Source organism: Tenrec ecaudatus, chromosome 15 (genome assembly GCF_050624435.1).
Source record: "Tenrec ecaudatus isolate mTenEca1 chromosome 15, mTenEca1.hap1, whole genome shotgun sequence".
Lineage (NCBI taxonomy): Eukaryota > Metazoa > Chordata > Mammalia > Afrosoricida > Tenrecidae > Tenrec > Tenrec ecaudatus.
Genome location: NC_134544.1, coordinates 48,182,294 through 48,205,974, shown reverse-complemented (window position 1 = coordinate 48,205,974; position 23,681 = coordinate 48,182,294). Strand labels below are relative to the sequence as shown.

General features: G+C 42.6%; 1 protein-coding gene across 1 annotated transcript in view; it reads right to left on the bottom strand.

Annotated features, from left to right (window-relative positions):
• The window catches only part of CDH2 (cadherin 2), a 256,551-nt gene that overhangs the window by 201,579 nt on the left and 31,291 nt on the right, over positions 1 to 23,681 (bottom strand). The window contains exon 2 of the mRNA XM_075533054.1: positions 19,550 to 19,661. Within this exon, the coding sequence (XP_075389169.1) occupies positions 19,550 to 19,661 (112 nt within the window). The remainder of the gene's footprint in view (positions 1 to 19,549; positions 19,662 to 23,681) is intronic.

Below are 23,681 nucleotides of genomic sequence, written 5' to 3'. Positions count from 1 at the left end.
AAAACTATGTTCCCATCTGCTAATTTCCCCAGAAATTGTCAACAATATGTTACCTTGTCATGATATGTCAACAGCCTGCTTCATTGTGTGCTGACTGCTCTTTAGTTTCCTGGCCTACATTCCTTTCTTACCACTCAGTTTTGGGGACATCTAGACTCAAGTGACATTGTGTGAGGTAAACCTACTGTAAAAGAATGATCTGAAATGTTGACAAGCAAAGATGTCACTCTGAAGACTAAGATGTGCCTGATTCAAAGCACGGTATTTTCAATCGACTGTAAGCACGTGCATGCAAAAGCTACACAAGAAAGAGGGAAGAGCCAAAGGGGAGTTGATGCCTTAGCGAAGACTAAGGAATGTCCCATGCGATACTCAAAAAGGAACACACCATCTGGAGAAAAATACAGCCAGAATGTTCCCTAAAGCAAATACGGCAAGACTCCATCTCGCGATAACTTTGCATGCGTTATCAGGAAGGACCGGCCCAGGAGAATGGCATGTTCTCGGTCAAGTAGAAGAGCATTATAAAAGAGGCCGTCCCTCGGTTAGATGGATTGGCACCGCGGCTGCAAACAGGCTCAAACACATCAGCGGCTGTGAAGCTGGCGCGTGACCAGGCAGTGTGTTGTTCACTGGATCGCGGTGAGCTGGGATCGACTCATTAAGCCAAAATGTAGACTTCTCGAATCCATGAAAGGTTCAGCACCGTGTCCCTGCTCTTCTGCTTCCCTGATGAAATAGTGAACAACTTTGGTCCTGATCTTCCATGTGTATAAATAGACGTGGAACCATAGTGTCTGCGCCTCACAGGTGATTGTGAGGCATGTAAGAACAAATCCACCTAAAGTCGTTCCATGTCGAGTGCAGGGTGTTCGATAACCACTAGTCAGAACACAACGATTCTCTTGTAAATGACTGCGCTAACCCTAACAAGGTAAGGCAGGGCACAGGTGTGCCTCTGAGAAGTCCTTCCACCGGAGAATGGGTATAAGTACATTTTGGAGACATGGAGTACTCTCTCTCCACTTTAAGCAAGCAGATGAGCACAAGGCTTTTCAGATGGCAGAATACAAAAGATTATTAGCATATGGGATGAAATGATCTGGAAAGTGGAATAGATAATATTCCAAAAATATTCCAAAAATCTAGCATGATATACTTCCTCTCTAGCATCTAGGTAGCTAGCCATCAAGCTTTACGTACAAAAGTCATGGCGTAAAATGTAGTTTTACACTGATGAAATTTGAAGCCTACTGCCCCAATAGACGTGGACTTTGAAAAAAAGATTCTCAGGTGGCAGCTGTGATGGTTCCGGCCCCCTCTGCAGGCCATCCCAAAGGATAACAACTGAGGCTCGGGTGACAATCAGGCTACGCAAGGAATTGAAGCCAGCTGTCCACTGGACATCTTCCCATTCATCCTTGATGTTTTGGGTCCAAGCACTGTCTCCATGACAGTGGAACAAGGCGTGGCCACAGATGGACAAGAGGAGGCCAAGAGAGAAGCTGAAGTGTCCAGGAAGAGGTCAGTGTGGGCAGGTGACAGGAAGAACTGATGAGTGGGGTCCCTGACAGGGTGGGAGGCAGAAAGCAGCAGGTAGTGTGCCAATACTGATCTGCCACCAGTCCCAACCCTCATTCTCCAATGCAGGTGAGGAAGATGTGGGAGACAAGTCAAATCCGCTACACCAGGCCAATCCCAGAATGCTCGAGGGAAGCCCAACACGATGTAAGCAACCAGGGGCAGGGGAACATCAGTGCTTCAGATGGGGTACAGCCCCCGATTTTCACATAATATGATTTCACAAAGCAACTCCTTTGTTGGAACTTAACCCAATGGCTAGGTGAGGCGTGGGTACAGCGTAGTCTGGATCCCTGGGTAGTGCCAATGGTTAAGAACTGGACTATTTGGCCAATGGGCTGGTTGTTCACACACAACCAGAGGTCCCTCAGAAGATGGGCCGGGCACTCTGCATCTGAAAGGCACAGCCTAGAAACCCCCTCCCCACAGAGTGTTCCCTTCTGCACATAAGGAGTCACCTTGAATCTGAGCCCATGAATAGCAGCTAAAGCAGAGTACAGACCTGAGCAGGCCTCTTCCAGTAGCCCCATGGGAGAGAATTGGGGCTCTGTCCCCAGTGACTAAGTCTAAAATTGTGCTGCCTTCTTCATCTCTAATGCTGCCAACACTTTCAGAGTGGCATCGAAAGGGAGAGCAGTTGCCTGGTTTTAAAAACCAGTCTAGAAGAGTAACAGGATTAAAATTCTTTAGGAGGGTAAAACTGAAGTAAGCCCAAATTTGGCAAGCTACCTTTGAAAGATCATTAATTAGAATCAAGTACATGCATGCATCCTTCCAAAGGAATCTTTATTTTTAGAAGTGTTTTTCACACTGTTTCCTCAACTAATCAGACATATAGCCAACAAAAGAATTCCAAAACTTCAAGAAAGCAAATGTCATTTCAAAACAACAAATACCGTATATACGTGGTTGATCAAGTGGTCTACACCAAAAGCACATGGAGGACATTCTAAGATCTACAGTATCTGAAAGTGACGGTGGTTTTAAATGTCTTCTGTCCTGTTCACATTATCGAGGACTATGGCACTGCATGTTGGTGCTGAAGAATACTGAACACTGAATGTGGGTGAAGAATATTGAACATCTCATGGACTTTCAGAACGGACAAATTGGTTTGGGAGTATGTCTCAAGCCAGCAGGGTCTTGAGAGGTGAGGATGTGGAGACTTCATCTCACATACTTCGGACAGGTGATCAGGAGAGACCATTCTAGAAAAGGACATCGTGCTTGGTAGAGTAGCAGGGCCATGAAAAGGAAGACTGCCCACAGATGGATTGGCACAGTGGCTATAACGAGCGGCTCCGACACAAGAACTCAGAGGCGAACTTGAACCCAGGCTCCGCTGTCTACAGGGTCACCAGGAGTGGGTGCACCCAACTGAACAGCGCCTAAAAACCAACAGCGAGGGGATTATGTGATCTACAGTGACTTTTCAAAATAATTTAAGCCTCTTTTTTGTGTGTGCTAGGAGCTAAAAGGAAACAAACACCGTTTCTTAACTATTTTAATTTCCGAAAATTAAGACAACAAAGTCTAGCACTCTGCATGTCTTTCAGGGGCCACACGAGTGAAGAGGGCTACGATGAGCAAGAGCACTGTAGGGTTTTGATTCCACCATCTTGCCTCAGACGTGGGCAAGTTGAGGAACCCTCTGACAGAACCTTCCCGTGAGCACCTCAATCACTGCCAGAGTGATTTTCTACTAAGCTTTGACCTAGAAAAAGCCCAGCAATTACTTTGTTGTTTTCGTTTCTCCCATGTGCTCTCGGTCTTACAACAAAACCTCACAAGAAAACTAAAATATTTTAGAAGGCATTTAGAGACAAAGAAAAATGAAGGATCCATTTAGAATGTGAGAGAAAGTGTGGAAGCAATTGTTCTCTGACAGGGTGGGGGGATCCAGCAGGCCAGTTATCCTTTCCTTTTACTCAAAGGCTGACAACTCTCTACGCAGGCTGGATTCCCATTTCCATCCCTCTACATTCCTGGTAACTTGCTCATTTAACAAAGCAGAACAAAACCCAACACCTTCCTGACTTCTACCTCACCGTGAATCTTCCAACATTTGCTCATAGCCATTCAATGGATTATCCTTGCCTTGTCTGTGACACCGGCTGGGATGGCCAGGCATTGTGCTCGACAAGGAAGGTAACATGACAAGGAAGGTAACACGTAAGCGAGGAAACAAAGGGCCTCCTCACACCATGCAAACCATGGCAGGCCCCTGGCAGGAGGGAAGGGCAGCAAGCAGGATCCCAGATCAAAGTAACATGGGTCATGCCTCTTGGCATTTCCCCTTTCTAGCCATAACTTTGCATACCAGCTCCTCCTCCTCCTGTGCTTCCATCACTGGGCCCTTTAGTAACACCTAAGACCAAAGAGGACGCCGCTGACTGCATTGTACAGAAACGCAGCTCAGACCACCCTATGCTGTCCAGCCAGCAGGACTGGAAGCGGCGTGAAAGAGCAAACCTCCAGCAATTCATTCATTTCTTCAGGGACCAGGCCCTCTCCTCCTCTACACTTGGCTTTGAAGTGGATGGATCGACAAGCAGGGGATCTTTCGCATTCCTTGTCACCATCCAGAGAGGGAGACAGGAAGTGGTGGGGGACTGGGAGAAAGACCAAGAAAGGCCGTGAGGGAGCACACTTCCCCAAAACCTGATTCGCTGGTGCAAAGGCTTCCACTGCCCCGAGAGGACGAAAACTAGGATTCCTCTGTAGAAAGGGTCATTTCTATCGGCTTACTGCTTTTACATCATGGCTGTGAAGCATGCAAACTCACAAACAAAACATAGCCACCGGCATTATCATTGTTATGAGATGTGTGTACACAACCAAGCCACTTCAATATCAAACTACTAAATATATTCTGGGGATGGGACACTAGTCTGGGGCAGAGGATTCATGCAATTGTACGAAGTTGCTAATCATGCAAGGCTGCTGGTTCACTCTTTGGGATTGACAATGTCATACAGGCGTTTTCACAGTTTGTAATCAGGGTAAAATCATCCTATAAGGGATCGCTTTCCTACAACATAATTGCAAGGAGGTGCTTTAATGAATGTCTTCTGCTTCATTAGAAAAGATGACAAGTCAACAAAAGATGCCAGAGCAGATCTAAGTGATGGAACAGAAGGAATAATTACGTATATGCATAATGCGAAAATCTGCAGGACTTAATCCCACAAAGGAATTGGGAGAACAAACACTCAGCTCTGTTGAAATTTCACTCTGATCATTTCATTAAGGTGGCCCATTGTTGTTTTTGTTTTATATTGTTTTCTGCTTTTAAAAGCACACAGAAGTTCTACAAAAACATTTATAATGTACATGATTGCCACAAATTATGACCACTTTCCTCAACTAATAAATGTTCACAGAACCTACAGTTTTCAAGGCAACACACAGTGATTTTCTCACACAGGGAAGAACACAAATATGTATTGTCTGAATGTCCCAAATACGAGTGAGTCCCAGACCCTGCGAGATTTGATACTGACACTTTCTTAAACTTATAATGCATGCCAATAAGTCATTCAAAATAATAATGACTTGCTCCCCTGTTCTTGGGGTTTGTAAATATAATTCAAGAAAACGCTAAATAAAGGCAAGTACCAGTGTGAAATAACATCAGAAAAGCCAGTGAATGTCAGGCGAGGGAAAAAAAAAATCAAACGCAGCACACCATGATCTTCCCATGGCAGACGCATCCTGCAGGAAACCACAGCATCAGCGAGTGAACAAAGAGGCTTCCAGCCCCAAGAAGTCACTGGCAGGTTTGGGTCATTTTCCTTGTTGGGATTTCATCCATCAGCTCTGAAGAAGGGGACTGTGAGTCTCAGGTTCTCAGCACTTCATTGAAATTGAATAGGCTCCCGTGGCAGCCCTGACACCACTGTGGTAGACCCACGTCTAACCACAAAGCTGTCAGTTCAAAGCCAACCAGCTACTCCTCAGGAGAAAGATGAGGCTGTCTGCTCCTGTAAAGATGTAGAGCCTTAGAAACCCTCTGTGCGGTCACAATGCATTGAAATCAGTTAGATTGCTGGGGTGGGGGGGTGCTCATTGATTAGGGTGCGCACATATCTTTCAAATAATCAAATGTCAAAACATGATGCATCAGCCTGAGGACTAGTCAAAAATGGCTGCTAAAAACTCCTACTAGAAATCGTTGTCAATCAAAATGTGATGCTATTGCTTCTTCTTGTGCCCTTCAGTTCGACTCTACACTTCCGAGGGTGGGGTTTCCAGTCTCCCCACTCCCTCCCCGGAGAATCCATCCTCCTGCACTCATAGATCTGTACCTAATCCCAAGGGCAGCCCTGGCATTCTCAAGGGACTCAGAGCATTCTCCTTCTAAATGGTCTTTGCGTTTGAGGAAAACAAATAAGTCTGAAAGGATACAATCCAGGCTGTAGAGTGAATGGGGTGAAGTCTCCTGAGGAAATGCTCTTAGGGAAGCCCTTGCTTCTCTGGAAACTTGAGCAGATGCATTGGGGTGAAGGGGTGAGGGTGAGGGAGTCACCAAACATGTCTTGGCCTTTTCCTCAATGCAGTTTTTCATTTTCTTATAAGGTCTTCCTAGAGCCTTCAAGAAAAGCTATCAATCTTACCCATTTGGAACGCCCCCAAAAGTAGCCTCTGATCTGACTTTTCTACCTTAAATTTAAGTGGCCCAGAAGGTCCCCTCAGACCCCACCATTGTGACTCGACTGCGGTTTTGAAGGTACTCTGAGGAGTCAAAGGCAAGTGTACTGTGAGCGAAGTTGTCTACAGCTATCTCCTGAGAGCTGAGAAGTGTTTATAACAGATTCGGTTTGAAAGAAACCCATGTGTGCGTGAACTAGACCTCTGATAGCAATACTTTTTGACTCACCCTTGTATCTGTACAAACCCAGAAAGTGGGCTACTATATAAAGGCACGATACAAGTGGCAATACACACTCTCCATGGTATAACACCTCTAAAAATCCATCTGGACCAATGTGGCTTGGCGAAATGCAGAAGAAATGTTAAGGGGAAAGAAAGTGTGCTTCTGGTGTGGAAGATTGGCTTGAACACCTTCTGCCTGTACATATGTCAAGTAAAAACCCACGTCCTGCAGACCCAGGTTGAAAATCTGAGGTGGGGTCTAGACTTCTGCATTTAAAACCAATGTGATGATCTCTCTAGGTGTGTTGCTGTTGTTTTTTTTACACAAAGCAAGAGAATGTGGAAGAGCGATTTCCTTAAAATGAATACTAAAGCAAAAGCATACAAGGAGTGCAGAATCATTTCACTTGAAGTCAATTTCAAAGGCAGAATAATTAACATCTGATTAAGGCATGCATTACAGGGCTACTTTTTCTCACTTAGGGGAGTTTCAAACTGAGGTGAAATGACGGCCTTGCCACCAGCCATGACAGGCGGCCAGAGTGAGGCCTAGGGGAGCAGTCAGCGTGTGAAGGCGCATTTCTTCAACGTGGGTGGGCATTCCCAATTTCATTCATGATACAAGGCAGGGTGGCATCGAAAACGACTCCACTGGGAAAGAAAAGCCTAAAAGATACTTTCTTCCCCTCTCTTTTTTCAAATTAACAGTAAAAGACGTCTAATTCACCCTATAGAAAAATAAGAGATCAAAATGTTGAGTAATTTTTCGCTGAGAAGTGAACACATCCCAGTCACTGCGACCTATAAAAGATTCATGAGTGAAAAATTATTAGAGAAGCAAACTTTAGACTCCCGCAGAGACAAAGTTCAAAACACAGCTACTGAAGGCACACACACTCAAAAGAAGGAAATTGTTCGTGTCTCCCAACACTGTAAGGGACTCATCTTTTTCTCTGTTCTGCCCGTTTAAGGGACAACCAGCTAGTGACAGAAATGACCACAGGATGAAATCGAGGCTCTTTAACAATTAGAAATGCGCTTTAATAAGATTTGTATGTTCTGGAGCACTTTTAAGTTTTGCGACTTGGTAAAAGGCAATTTTTTTCAGCAGGGATCTGAAACTGTAGTAGCCACAATGGTCTACGTGGCTGTTATTTATATCTTTACACCTCTGCAACAGGCCCTTTTGGCATTGTCTGACATTCAGAAATACACTGGTAAGAAATGCAGTCTTAGTATGCGTCCTGGAGTAACTTTTGCCAGAAATTCATGGATCACTCTGTGATCCTTTAGTGATCTAAAGAGCTTGGAGGAGAAATAGTTTTACTCCATCAACTTGACAGCACATGTCATCTGAATTTGGGAAGATTTCACCGTATACCTTTTGTCCAAATGAGAGTTTTTGAATGGTATTGGCACTGATTCTTACGGTTACTCTTGTGTTTGGGTTCAAGCTGGGGTATTAAGAAAAAGGAAATCAACTGAGAGGTCATAACACTGGCATTCAAAGCTCAGTTTTACAAATACAGCGTCAGCTCCTCATTTTCCCCTCCCTCCCCGCTCCCTCATGAACCCTTGATAATTTATAAATTGTTTTTGTCATATCTTGCACTGCCCGACGTCTCCCTTCACCCCCTTTTCTGTGATCCATCCCCCAGGGAGGAGGTCACATGTAAATCCTTGTAATCGGTTCCCTCTTTCCATCCCACTCTCCTTCTACCCTCCCAGTATCGCCACTCACAACCCTGGTCCTGAAGGGATCATTGCCCTGGATTCCCTGTTTTTCCAGTTCCTATCTGGACCAGTGTCCATCCTCTGGTCCATCCAGACTTGCAAGGGAGAATTCAGATCATGATAGTGGGCGAGGAGGAAGCATTTAGGAACTAGAGGAAAGTTGCATGTTACATGGTGGTTGTGCCAGTCTTTCTGACCACAAGTCTGATTTCTCAAAAAATCCCCGTCATGTGTCACACGCAAAAATACTGACTGCGTGAATAAATGATGGAATGATGGGCCTCTGAGCAGAAGGTGTCCTTGTCCGGTGGGTGCTGAAGCGTGGGACAGACACTCGGTGGGGCACAACTGTGGGACATATGTTTCAGCTAAACTATTTCTCCCCCCACCCCCAGTTTGAGCTCTCCAAAGAGGAGCAGACTTTTGTAAGGCAATGAGCTCCTCGTCCTGGGAGGGAGAGAGTGGCAGTAGTATTCTCACAGAAACTGGATCGCCATCTGTCAGTGAAGCTACAGCAATGAAATCACGCTTGACATCATCGAACACCGCAAGGGGCTCCGTTTTTATCTGATCTGCCGTTTCTGTGGAAAGCCTTCTGCTGACATAAAACCACAAAACTGACATGAAAGGTTTCAAACCACGTAAGAATGGCTCGGCGGCGTGTGTTAAGAGTGGTTCCCAAATGCAGGTCCATAAAAACATCTGTAGGACCTGTCAAAAATACAGATGTCAAAGTCCCGCTTGATCGCATTTCTCTTGCCTGCTCTGTGATATTTTTCTAGCAATTGTCTCCTCTTTTTTTATAGCATCCTGCTCTACTGGATTCTTCACCAACACCATACATTGACCTTCCCAAAACCCTTTTGACTCTATACTCCTAACTATTGCTCTGTTTTTCTACTCTTTCATGAAAATCTAAATCTGTATGCAGCTTGCCTCCCCAGGTCGCTGTGGACTGCACTACAATCTAGTTTTTGCTGCTCTGCCCTTAACCCTTCTTGTTAAACCTCCAAACGCTTCCGTGTTACTAACTCGAACGGCAAACTCAGTCCTCACCTCTCTTGGCCCTTCAGAAGCAGAGGGCACAGAGGATCGGTCTTTCCCTGGAAGTGCTCCCTGGTTTTCCTTCCAAGACACCACACACCACACTGGCTGCTTCATCCTGACTTCCTAACTCTGGCGTGCTCACGAGCTCCGTATCTCATCCATTTCATCCCGGGCCGTGTCTCTAATTAGTATTTCTACACAGGACTCTGCCCTCTGTGGCCCAGCCCTCTCCATGGAAGCCCACTCATAGCTCAAAGTCTCACTGATGCCTTGTAATTCATTTCAACAGTGTCATGTCCAGCCCTGCCTCAGTTTCCCCCATCTTGGGAAATATTGCATCTTTTAGAAAACTCACGCAAAATACCATGAAGTCATCTTTAATCCTCCAAATTATGGCAGTCCTTCCTTTCCTCCAAAACATTTTCAAAATCCAACCACTTCTCACCTATGTTATAATCACTTTGGGATCAAACCACTGTCATTTCCCGCTGGGATCATTACTAGCCCCCCCTCCCCCCGCCCCCGAGTGGTCTACCTTCTCTTACCTTGGCCTCCTCGGGTCTACTCCATCAGAACATGTCTTTTCCCTGCCTCCTACCCTCCAACAGCTTTTCACTTCCCCTCAAGGTCAAAGTCCACGTCATTACGGTAGTCGATGAAGCCAATAGACACTAACCTAGTAGCTATCGAACCTCATCCTCTGCTGGTCTGTCCTCTCTCTCCACTTGGATCCCAGGGGCCCCTGCCACACTTTCAGCATTGCAGGCAGGCTCCTGCCTTAGGGCCTTTGTACTTGCTTGCTGTTTGTTCTGCATTGACTGCTCCTCCCCTCAAGAGTGACACTCTTAGACCATCACCAACTTCTAGTCTCAGTTCTAATGTCTACTACTCAATGTCAAACCACACTTTTAAGCCACCAAAACATACATTGTCCATATATCCCGTCTCTGCTTTATTTTTCTCCATTTCACGTATAATCTAAGATGATATATTTCACATATTGATTGTACTGATCTCCTCTATCCCCACTAGATTCTTACTAAAAAGCCAAAAAGGACAGACAGCAAGGATCTTTAGATTGCCAATGGCCAGGCCTTAATTATTCGTCGGTCTGACTATTACTCTGCTTGTAAGTATAGCATGAACAGGATGGTGATTTCCCTTCTTTAACACGGATCCCTACCTCACCTGGCTACACAGGAATACACAGAACATGGAATCTAATACGCATAAAAGGAATAGAAATATTCCATGTAATCAAATCTAAATAGCAACAATGAATAGTCTTAGCCCGGGTTCTGCTCTTATTACATACCTAATTCTTACTTTGAAAAAAAATAAATAAAATTCCACAAGCTTTAAAAAAAAATGTTATTTTTTTTAATTAGTAAGATGCTCCCTGTGTATCTACAGGTCTGAAGTTCCTTTCTTCCTGATTACAGTTGGTCACCAAAACCCAGGAGAGGGATCTCTGCCTATAGAGCTGTTTCCCAGAGTTAATTGCAAACCACTAGCTTGCAATTTACTGATATCACTGGCAGACCTTATGAATAATATGTGCACAAACCTACCTTTCATATATTTCAAAGCGATCACAAACTCAAGAAGCAAAAATAAACAAAACTCCAAATTCTGGCTTCAAAACAGATTAATAACGCAATTAATTGTCATAAAATCAACTCCAATTCATGGCAATCCCCATAACACATCCAATATAGACCACTGTGCAATCCAGGAATACTACATACCATACCAAAAGTATCCATCCTAAATTTTCTTGTATATTATTTTTTTACATTGTAGTTGTAGCTTCCTGCTCAATACAAATATTTCAGTACTTTTAAGGCTCAATAATGCAGCTTGCTCAGAGCATGTGAATGTAGACAAGCTGCAATCAGAGTCAGTAAACTAATCTAAATCAAATTCCATCCAGTTGAAAATAATCATCATGCACTGCCCAGGCTGGGTGAGTATAAATGGATTACTGAAAATATTCCTGGTAATTGCAGGGTGCTATTTACGTTGACCAGATTGGAGGCGTTTACTTAGCAAAAGGCAAGTAAACCACTAATGCAAAACACACAAGAATCTCACTCTTGGCATCCGTGCTGGAGACAGCCCACAGTGTCCCAGCGTGATGGTTACTTTCTAGTGTCAGATATGCTGCTGACAGAATGAAAATTTATGATTGCAGTTATTTTATTTTCAAGTAATGTGCTAACATGAGAGCTTTTTTTCCTTTCTACTTTAGTGGAGTGTTAAGTTAAATATTAGACTAAAATATTATTTTTCAAGGTTCTAGATTTTTCTGCCTGTAAACAAGTATGAACAAATTACTAACGGTGATGTTAAGTGAAAGATTTTTTTTTTTCCTGATGAAGGGAGTTGTTGTTGCCTTATCACGAATTTGCTCTCAAAAAGCCATGATTGATCATGGTAAGGGTAATAAAGAAGAGTCACTCAAGATAAACTTTCCACAAGATCCTTAACCAGTTCAGCTAGGTCTCATCGGATCAGCTCTCACCTTTCCCTCTGCACAACCATCCATATTTTAATCATCACTGCTGCTTCTCCATTAGGCAAAAGGCTCCACCCGTACAGATCAGTTACTAACGAGCCATGCAATTGAAAAGGCTCTTTAGTCATGGGAAGAGCCCCCAAGATCTTGGAGCACCCATTTGCTTATCTCTAAGCAATGAAGGTCTGGGTACTAACTGCCTTTAAAGCAGAACAGAAAAAAAAATGAAAGGTAAAAAACACTATACTTAATACACTGCAGTGATCTTCTTTGTCAGGCAACTGGAAGAACTGCATGGTGCCCAACCACCATTGCTGAATGTTGTGAGCGAAATTTCCATAGATGCATCCTGAACAAAAGGGAGGATATGCGTAAGATAGCTTTAAGTTTTTATGGGTTCCAGATTTCCCAAAATCATGAAGATTGAATGAACCGCTGAAACTACTGCCCTGAGACAATCATTACACCTTACATGACAAATATCCCATGAAGGCTCCTTTAAACCAGGCAATTCACCAATCCTCAGCTGTATTTGGAAAGAGAAGAGGCTCCAAATAACTAAGACGATGGTGAGAGACGATAACAAAGTGGCAGGACTCACATTTCATGATTTTAAAACACACCCTCCACATCTTATTCAGCCCTGGGGCACAGTAGGTCACACGTTGGGCTCCTAACCACAGTGCCAATAGTTGAACAGTTCAAAACCAGCTCTGGGGGAAGACGAAGCTTTCTACCCCTGGAAAACGTTACTGTCTCAGAAACCCACAGGGGCAATTAATTCCTGGGTCCTATAAGGTTGCTATGAGCCGGAATTGATTTGATGGTGGTGATGGTTTGTTTTGGTTTCTAATCCACCTATGGTAATAAAAATAGCCCAGGACTGGTAAGACAATAAATGCACAGATCAATGGACTGGAATAAACAGTCCAAAAATAAACAAACACACATATCTATAGTCAACTAATTTTTTGACAAGCTTGTCATGTCCATGAAATGGGGTGAGTCTCTTCAATGACCGTGCTCAAAAAATTGGATTTTCACACGAAGAACTATGAAACATGCCCTGCATCCCTCCTAACACACATGGAAATTCAAAGTGAGACCTAAATGTGCAAATTAAAACCATAATGTTTGTAGAAGAACAAGCAGGTGCAGTCCTGTCAGGCCTAGCTTTCAACAAAGGATTTCTTCACATAATAACAGCAGCAGAAACAGCAGAACCCAAAATAAGCAAGACTTCATAAAAGTACAACTTTTATTAAAAAAAGAACGACAAACCACTAACTAGAATAATTTTGGAAACTGAATGTCTGATGTGAATCTAATTATTTAGCAAACTTGGACAACTTACCATCAAAAAGACAAACAACCCAGTCACAAAAATGGGCAAATCACTTGAACAGACAATTCACCAAAGAGGATATTGAAATGTCCACCAAACACATGACAAGAAGCTCGGCATCATGAGCCACTGGGCTGGGGAGATGCAAATCAAAAAGGCAATGAGATCCTATTTCACTCTCACTAAGATGGCCACGATAAAACCAAAACAACCCCCCCCCCCAAAAAAAAAAAAAAAGAGCTGACGGAGAGGATGGGATACCTTATCCATTACTGGGAGGGATGCAACGTGATACAGCTGTCTTGGAAAACAGTGTGATTAGTCCTAAAAACAAACAAAAAATCTTCCGTAGGCATGACTGCTCTGAAGACTTGAACCTGAAGGTTCAGAAAGAGAAGCGGGCAGCCAGCGCTCACGATAGCCCAGAGGCAGAAACAATCCAAATGCCTGTTCACAGCTGAATGGATGAACAAAATGCAGCCCCACATGGGCAGGGACACACCTCGGCCCCTAAGAGCCACGTGCTGCAGTATCAATGGAGCTTGAAGACGGAAACCGTTCCCGCAAGCCCACAGCCAGCAGTCAATTTTGACAATAGCAACCCGGAGGACACAGTAGTAGAACAGTTCCTTAGAGTTTCTAAGACTGGGATTCTTGGGAACAGACAGTCTTGTCTTTCTCCCGGGGAACAGCTAGTACTGTGATTAGAGGACCTTGTGGTTAACAGTTCGGCGTTTATTCCACGACGCCACCAGAGCTCTTTCTGAAACATACTGCTGAGAAAGGAGGGGGGAAAAAACCATCACAAAAAAAAACCAAAAAGAGTCTGACCTCTCTCACATGAAAAGACAAGACAAGGTTAATGTCTAGAAAGCAAACTTTATCACTGGTTACCAGCGATGGAAGACAGGGTAGAGGAAAAGGGTTTGTGGTGATGGTGTAAATGCATTGGTTAAGGACAGATCATTGTAGTGATCTCAGTGAGTGATATACAATTGACAAAGGTTATGTGATAGATATATTTACAATAATGAGGACCAGAAACAGTAAATAAACAAACAAACAAAACAAAGACTGAATGGCTGATGAGGCTGTTCGCATAGAGCACTTCAATGTATTTCTTTCCTTGGTTTGGACGTTTAGGGTAATGGATTCATCAAACATCTCAGTTAATTCGCCTAATAATGTGTTTAGGGCTTCTGCTCTACCTCCTGGTTTGTCTGAGATCTTATGGCCTTTTAAGTGGCCATGCAAGACACAAAAATTGGTCTCTGCTCCCTTGGAACAGCAGAGGAGGAGAAGAGTCAAGAACGGTATGGCACTATGAAAGGTATGACTAATTGCTTCCAAGAACGACCGCCTCCTTGGCCATGAAAATGGACTGTGTGGCCCGCAGCTAGCATCTCTGGACACTCTGAGCAAAGATTCCACAGCCGCATCTTATCAAAGGCGTGGGGTAGGGGAAAAAGCGAAAGGGAATTTAAAACTTCAAGAAATCTAGACTTTCTGTAGCCATACGGAGCTGAGAAAATCCTGAAGTCATTGCCTTAAATCATCTTTCAACCAAAAACCAAAAATATCCCCTGAAGGCATCTTAAAACCAAATAATAATTTAGATTCTCTCATCGAACATATGTCTATCTTTTAAGCATTATGCTCTTTGAAAAACTATCCACATGGGAATGACAAGAGCAACTCAGATTAGCAAGGAACCCTAGGGGCTGAGTGTTCATGTCAATGAGCATGTAGAGGGAGGATGTCTACACAACTAACAGTGAATGATGTCACACATTGGGCAAGTGTCCTATTGACCTCCTGTGTGCTCTGATCAACAATGTAATAAAATGTAAGGGATAGTTTTTTCAAAGGAAGTTTAGCTTAATTAGTAAAAATAGTGTGCCCTGAGCATTAAGCTCTTTTGATTCCAGCTCAAAAGATTAGACGGGAACATTAGATGACAATATTGAATCGGTGTTAATGGGGGACGACTTCGAAAAGAAAGGTACAACTAGATGCACAACTCAAAGAATATAAAGAATATCAATCACATAGAAACCTGAATTGGTGTATGTTGTGGTGAGCATACTCTCTCCAATAAGATGAAAAATACAGAAAAAAGACACACACACACATAAATATACTCGTATATTTAAATGGATTCTAATATAAAGGAAAATGGCCGAATATAACACCGTTAAAAAGGAGATATTTTCACCAGAAAGGAAACAGCAAAATGAAAGACATTACAAAATTGAATATTGAGAATGTGGAAGAGTAATAACTTGCTTTTAATCCTGCGAAAAGTCTTGCAAAGCACATACATTAATAGAACCTCCTAAAACTCGGTATTCCCTAGACTGAGTCTTTCTACCTGGGATCACAGCGCCCCCACCCACCCCCAAAAATGGAAGGTTTTTTAAAAGAATCTCCATGAAAGTATTTCTTGTAAGAGAGGGAAATGAGAAACAACTTTTATGTCCAAAAATAGAGGAAACAACCTGTATGTTCAAAAATAGAGACGCCGTTAAGTAAAACCTGGTTTGGCTAACAAAATGGATCAAAAAAAGACGTGGAACATTTTTATGTCCTAAGCTATTTTTAAAGCATGCAAATATTCTAATTAAATCAGTTTTTAAATGTAAAGGTTGGTCACAAAATATATCCACCCTCTTTATAATTAGTTTTAAAAAAACAGAATAATGAAAACCAGAAGTGAAGTCGAAGCGATATTAGTGGTTCATGTAGCTCCATCTTCCTAAAAACCCACTACGACAACAAAAAATAATAGGGCCTGTTGGCAAGAAGGCATGTTCTCTAAACTGTATTCCAGCTTCGTTACCTTTCATGTTTCCAACATGATTAATCCCCCACCTAATGCTCAATGTTTTCCAGGCACTTTCATAAAGATTATATTGCCACCATTTGAAAAGTCATCGGCCTTCAAGGTACCTGACCCATTCACTCACTCTCACTCACACTCACTCACTCACTCACTCACTCACTCACTCATTCACTCACTCACTCACTCACTCACTCACTCACTCTCATTCATTCACTCACTCACTCACACTCACTCATTCACTCACTCACTAACTCACTCACTCACTCATTCACTCACTCACTCACTTACTCACTCACTAACTCATTCACTCACTCATTCACTCACTCACTCACTCACTAACTCATTCACTCACTAACTCACTCACTCATTAACTCACTCACTCACTTACTCATTCACTCACTAAGTCACTCACTAACTCATTCACTCACTAAATCATTCACTCACTAACTCAGTCACTCACTCATTCACTCACTCACTAACTCATTCACTCACTCACTGGCATCAAGTTGATTCTAACTCACAGCGAACCCTGTAGGACAGAGCAGAACTGACCCGTTGGGTCTCCAAACCTACATTTTGATCCAAACCAAAAGCAAACACTGCCATCAGGTCAATTCCAACTCACAACCACCCTACAGGACAGGATAAAATTCTCCTGGGAGCTTCTGAGACTGGAATTCTTCACGGGAATAGAAAGCATGTGGTTAGCAGCCCAATGGGGACCAGGGCTCCCTCAATGGGAACAGACAGCCCCAAATCTTTCTCCCTCTGAGCAGCTGCTAAGTACAAACACTGACCTTCCTGTAAATAGCTCTACACCACCAGGGTTCCTATTCAAGGCACCCAGATAGCAAAGTTTTACATTTTTGCACGAGTATACAAAGTACACAAGGGGCGTGTCCTATAAACCCCTGCTCCACCTGGCGTTCAGGAGCCCTGGGGCGCCGTGAGGTTAGCACAGAGCTGCTAACCACAGGTCAACAGTTCAAGAGTTCCACGGGGGGAAAGATGAAGCTGTCCGCTCTCCATAAAAATGCACCGGCTTGCCAATCGGAAGGGTTTTCCCATAGGCTTGCTCTGAGTTGGAACGGACTGGATGGCAGTGACATCCACGCTATTCGGTCAGGAATGTTCCTTCTCTCCACACATGGCTTCCGTGGCAAAGTGAAGAAAGTGGACGACGGGGGTTAGGAATCCAGCAGGCTCTGGGACACTAACGTCAACCAGAAGATAGCAGAACCTGCCATGAAGCAAGACCTGGGGGCACACTTACTGTGTACAAATATTTCTTTCCTTCAACACTCCAGGACACAAAGCCATGGCAAAAGCAAACACGTGGGTGGGTCTAGCACTGCATCCTTTAAAGTGCCGAATGTCCAACATGAATGGGGATGTTGAAATACAGTGTATTTATAGATATATATATATGTGTACGTATCTATAACCATGAATATAATTATAGCATGGTCTGTGGCTTCCGTGTATGGACACAGAGCTTTGGATTGTCACCTCCACTAAAAACTTCAAAATCTTTCCAAGCAACAGTACAAGGAGAAGCATTAGCCATTGGCAACACGCTTTGTAAGAAAGAATGTTGACGTCCCACAAAAGCCTGAGCAAGTTTCCTCCTTGCGAAACATTACGTTTTTCTAATAATCAATATGCTGACCTTTATATTCTAAGCTTTACAATGCTTGTGTCCTTTGACATATACTGGGAAAAATAAGGAAAAGGCAATGGTGTGTCATGTGAAAAAAGTTAAAAAGGAGGTTACGAACTAACAATGGTGACAAGTGTACTAAAACTGTAGGATTTCCACCATAAAGTATCATGCTACAGCACTAAGTTAACAATCTCTCACTTTTACAACACCCACAAAATGCTGAGTTTCCAGAAGAGTTTATATTAAGAAGGCTCTAGAAAGTAGCTCTGCTTAATTTCTATTATCAGTCTTATCTAGTAACAAGAAAATGAGCTTTCAATTTTCAAAACTATTCAACACCCCAATGTAATTAATCTCGAGTCAGTGATTTCCAGCCATGAACTGTTCTTGTGATTAACCGACTTTCAACTGTTAGAAAATAAGAATTGGACTTATCTACCGAAAGTGGAACCTCAGAAACATGTGGCAAAAACGCAATGAACCGTACTGATCACTTTCTCTCTTGATTACTCTGCAGAACCTTAATCAATACATTTGGCACTAACTGAAATATTTACAGATCCTATAGGCCCCACATTGCCAAATAAGTTTAAATAAAGGCACGACATGACAAATCTGCAAAAGAAGCTAAGGATCTTAATAAGATAAACAAAACCATACATAATTGGAATTAGACCTCCATCATGTCAGTCATGACCCACTTCATGAGATAGCAATTCAGTGTTGAGACAGGTTGACAGCTCAAAACTTCACTAAAATACCATATAATGAGGCAGGAACAAAGGATATCCTTTGGTTAAAAAAAAAAAGTCAACGTCAGAAATAACACAGAGCTGTGAGCAAATCATCATTAGGAGGGGAATTAAAATAAAACATTGCTAAACTACCCCCAGAGAACCTTACTGCCTAAGAGACCATTTACATTTCAGAAGACCTCTGGTTTCCCTTATCCTAGGGTGTGTTAGTGCTGCGGACCCACCCCAGTTAGGCTGTGTACAGAGCTCCTTGCAAATGAATTAGCTGAAGCTGCAGTTATTCGAACCGCTACTCTCTAACGCGTCCTCAGAGATGGGCAAGATTCGTGGGGGATTAACAGTTCAGGACAATTTACTAATCAATTCTTCTTTCACATTGCAATAACATTCTGTGTAATAATAAATAAGCCCATGACAATGTTCCTAACCAACATTTTTTTTTTTTTTTGCTTTCAATAAGCGTGAAAGGAAGGGTTGTCAATCTGGCTTTTGACACTCAAAAGTTCTAATTCAGATTTTATCTAGACTTACTGGAAGTGTTTTCATCTAATAATGGCAATGAACTTGATGCACAAGAGAGTGGGAAATGACCTACATTTGACATGCACACATGCTACAACTAAATCAGTCCTTCCATCAGTTACATAAACAATGCTATCACAAAAGGATGGACTTCATGCTCCTTCATAGAGACTTCTGTTGTTGAATGTGTTTGTTATAATTTTGCTTAATATTAGCATTTGGCACATCTTATTGACGATAATGTTGTTTTCATTTCTTTTTCTATTTTTCATTCAAAATACCAATGTCGGTTGGTAGAAAATCTATATATATAATTTTTTTAAAAAACCAATGGAACTACCTTGTCTGATATAAGTTAACACTTCCAAGTTAGTAAAATGTATGAATGGGAATAATAAAGAGTCAGTGGGTCAAGGATTTTGATGCAAAATGAATAAAGGAAGCAATGCGAGGCTTTCCTGAGACCATGAGCCTTCCAATTATGTACATAAGAGATTCATTAACTCCTCTGTAATGCCTAAATAAAGCCCCTGAAGCCTCATTCTAGAGATTGTCAAAAACTCATATTTTCTAGGCAGCAGAGGTGATGCAGAGACATTTAGCGGTTAATCTGCTTCAAGAACAGGGGGCACGATAGGTCGAAATGTTCTCTTTTAAGAGAGAGTACCATTGAGAAGAGGTTGTCCTTCATGCACATCCTTCGGTAAGACGGCACTGTACACATCTTCAGGAAATCCAGTCTTGCATAACGCGATTTCACCAGCAGCCTCTACAGACGCCTGCAACAAAAGGAAGAAAAAAATAAAGCCCTTCATGATTGCCACCTCCTTCAACTGAAAAACGCTCCACTGGCATAAAGTCTCATTTTTCAACTATCTTGTACAAACACCCGCTTTGTTTCCAAATGGCTACATTTAGAATGCAGAGGGGAAAGGGTTAATCTTTCTGATAACTGGAGCAGGGGGAAACAAATCCTGCTTGTCTTGCCCAGTAAAATCTAAGTAATACATTCTAGGTTCGTCTAAGGACCTAGCATTTTAATGAAAATGGCCATTGTGACAGAGAGCTACCAAGTCAGGCGCCCCAGGCTTCGGGAAAAGTCAAATATTCCTTAGACTCCACAAATCCTCATCACTAGCTTTTTTCATAATAAGCATGAAAAATGTACACATTCAAATCTACAGATTCCCATCATCTCATTTAATTCTCAGTCTATGGAGTTTGTTGTTTCAATACGCACTGTTCATTAAAAAAAAATTAAAATATGTAGTATCTCAAAGTAAAACAATCAAAAGCATCTCCAATTTGAAGAACAAGCATGTTTTACAAAGATAAGGATTTTTTTAAATTACATGCAGTTTTTATACTTAAAAAAAACGATAAAGTGAAAAAGTACTTCTTACTATTTTCTTCTCCACCAGCATCTGTACAGTTAATTACCATGAGCTCACAATTCACTCACAACAAGTGTTCCCCACTTAAACCTCCAAGTCAGTGTCACTACTTCTTGCAGTCCTACTGACACAATTGCAAGGCTGAGAGCCCTTAGTAATCTTGGTACAGCATTACCATTACAGGGCAATTACAGGACACTCTCGCCACACTGAGGACCCAACCACTGGAGGAGGACTCGTAGTAGGGGGTAGGGGGGACCTCAGTAGCCATAGCAACAGCATCAGGAATAGCCTGGCCTGGGAAGGAGAATCAGAGCTTGAAAGGAGGGGAAAGAGAAGTCCCGGAAGCAGAAGAACCTCTCAACAGTGGTTTGGATGAAGCAATACAATGCTACACAGTATTTTAAAGGAGGACCTGGGTTATACATACAAAGATTTTTCAAATATTGTTATCGGAGAAATACATAATAACGCAATAAGCTTTTTCCCTCCAAAATCTGAGAACATGTTTTACATCAAATTAATAATGAACCTTATTCAATATATTGCCCAGTCTTCCATCTCAAAGTAGTAAGAGCAACTGTGTGATAGTGGTACAAGCCCATCAAGTGAGCAACCACGGCTGCGTCTGTTAGCTTCTCTTGAACCTCTGTGTCAGAAAGGATTACATCAAGTTAAGGGTAAAGCAAGCAATCTACCCTGTTATACAGCTATTAATAGAAACCAGTGCATTCCTCCTGAGGTGCAAGGAGGGAAATCCCAGTAAAGTTGAACATATCCTACCACATATGTATTTTCGCAGGCAAAACCTCCCCACGCCCTCCAGTAGACATGCAGAGAAATGTTCGCTGCAGCATGGCTAATAACAGCAGGGACTGAAGACTACTTAGATGTCCAGCCATAGGAGAACAGACACAGCCCAAAAGGAAAGCACAACAGCATTAACATGGAAGAGCAAGCACTATGTTGAGCCACATGAATACATCTCAAGAAAATGTCAGTTTCTTTTAGTTCTATGTTCCTGTAACATAAAGTTAATTGTGCATCCACATCGGGATGGCTGTTATTACCCACGTGAAGTGTAGGAGCTAATTTGTACGGCATTCCTAATTCAGACTAAGATAAAACATGCTGAGTTCTAAGAGGGGCAGAAACAAATCAATGTACAGCACGGCCGACGGTGATCCCACTTATCTAGAGTTTCGACGTGATAAAGAACAGATTGCTATGGGTACATACATATGTAACAAGAATACTTTATATTTTTTAAATGCACAGGGTAACTAAACACCAAATGTAGGAGAGTGCTACACAAGAGCGAGAGAGCAAAGACACAGGGAAAGACCATACAGCCGATTCCAGTTGCATCTGTCATAAATCTCTGCTTCCAAAAGGAATGAGACAAGGTAAATTCTGAGACTCGTGTAGGCGCATTCCCACTCGCCCTCTTTGCACCACGCATTACAGAATCAAAAGAAAAAAATTAGGAACCCACTCAAAAATGAAAACTTGGGTTACTGTTGACCTAAAAAGTTTGGGACACTGGAAAATACAACAGGAGCTAGCAACTCTCAGTGTCCAAGCACTTACATGGGCCTGGCACAGGGAGAGAACGCAGCAGTGAGGCCATCAGTACTTCGCTAACCAAAACAAAGCCAAGGAACATCCCAGTGTGATACAGCACTGGTGTATTAGGCATCTGCCTGAGTCGGCATGGCTTCGACGGCAGTGGGTTGGTTTGGGTTTGGGAAAGATTTACAGTCTCAAAAACCCACAGGGGCAGTTCTACTCTGTAGGAAGAAGATGAGTTGGAATTGCCTCGATGGCCGTGTTGGTTCTTTGCTGTCTGTTTGAGTCATGTTTACCTGGAGCTCTGCCCTCAAGTAGGTCTAAATAAGGAAATTCAAAATTATGCAACCCCACCCAGGTCCAAACCCACAAGAACAGATCTCAAGGCCACACAGAACTTTGGCAGTGTGTGACTGGTTGTCTCTGAGTTTCAGTCGCTTCACTTACATCAGAAAAGGGGCCTGGTGGCCTCGCCAAGCTAACCCTTACGTATTACCTGCAGAAGCATCAATAATTTAATGTGGCTCTTCGGGCCAGTCTCTAACTCCCACTAAACAATCTTTTTCTGCTTGGGTGTGGTAAGAAGGTGGGGGAAGATACTAATAGGATTTATGAGGGGGTACCCTCCCCCAAAAGGCAGATTTTTCCCACCAAAGCTTTGTATTTAATTTTTTTTTTTTTTTTTTTTTACAAAACAACCATTATCACCTTCAAAGCACTCTCCATTCCACTTAACACAGTGGTCAAATCTGAGATTCCATTCTTGGAAACATTTTTCAGACTCATCTGTTTGGATGGCTGACAGCACCTTCCTCTTTTTTTTTTTCACCTCTTCTAAATAATCAAAATTGCTGTCCTTTCATGGCCCTCTGCATTCGCAGAAATAAAAAGAAGTGGCACGGATTGAGGTCAAGTGAGTAAGGGGCATGGGGCAAGAGAGGCATGTTCTATTTTGCCAAAATCTGACACTGGGTTGGCTGTGTGAGCAGGTGCATTGTCATGGTGGTAAAAACCAGTCCCCATCTACCATAATTCAGGCCTTTTTTTGTCACACAGTTATGCAATTTTACCAGAACCTCTAAATAGAAAGCTTGACTAACAGTCTGACCTGGTGAAACAAACCCCAAATGCCCCTCACATCCAGAAAACAAATCAGCACTGTCTTGATCTTTGATTTCACTTAATGAGCTTTTTTTTTGGTGGGGGGGGGGGCGGTGAGGTGGCGATGGCATCTTCCACTAACGTGAATGATGTTTGTTCTCGGGGTCTTAAGAATAGCACCATGTCTTCTCACCAGTAATGACCTTGGGGTAAAAATATCTGGGTTGCTCTGGAGCTGTTCTTTCATTTGAAAGCATGGTATATTGCCACTCGAAGCTCTTTTTCCTAGTCAGTCAGAATCCAAAGCACAAATTTCCCAGCAATCCTTCTCATTCCTAAATCTTTCTTTAAAATTCACTAAACTATGCTCAAAGATGGTCCAGATAACCTCCTCATCTCTTCCATGATCCATTGTCGTCGTCATCATCAGTCTTCTTCAAACACAAGCGCATGAAATTTGTTGACATTTTTGCCCATTTGGGAATTTGACAGAAATCCAGAAGTCTTCAGTCGACATTTCACTTTTTTTGTAATGAGAAAACCACTCATACACTTGAGTGTTTCCATAGTGCTGTCCTTGTAAGATATGTTCAACATCACAACAGTTTCCGCAGCATTTTTCTTGAGTAGGACACAAAATTCCATAGCCACATGCAATTCTCTTAAATCGACGATCACAAAAACACGAGGTTCAAGTCAAACTGCTTTTATGAAAGAATTCACTGTGACCAGAGA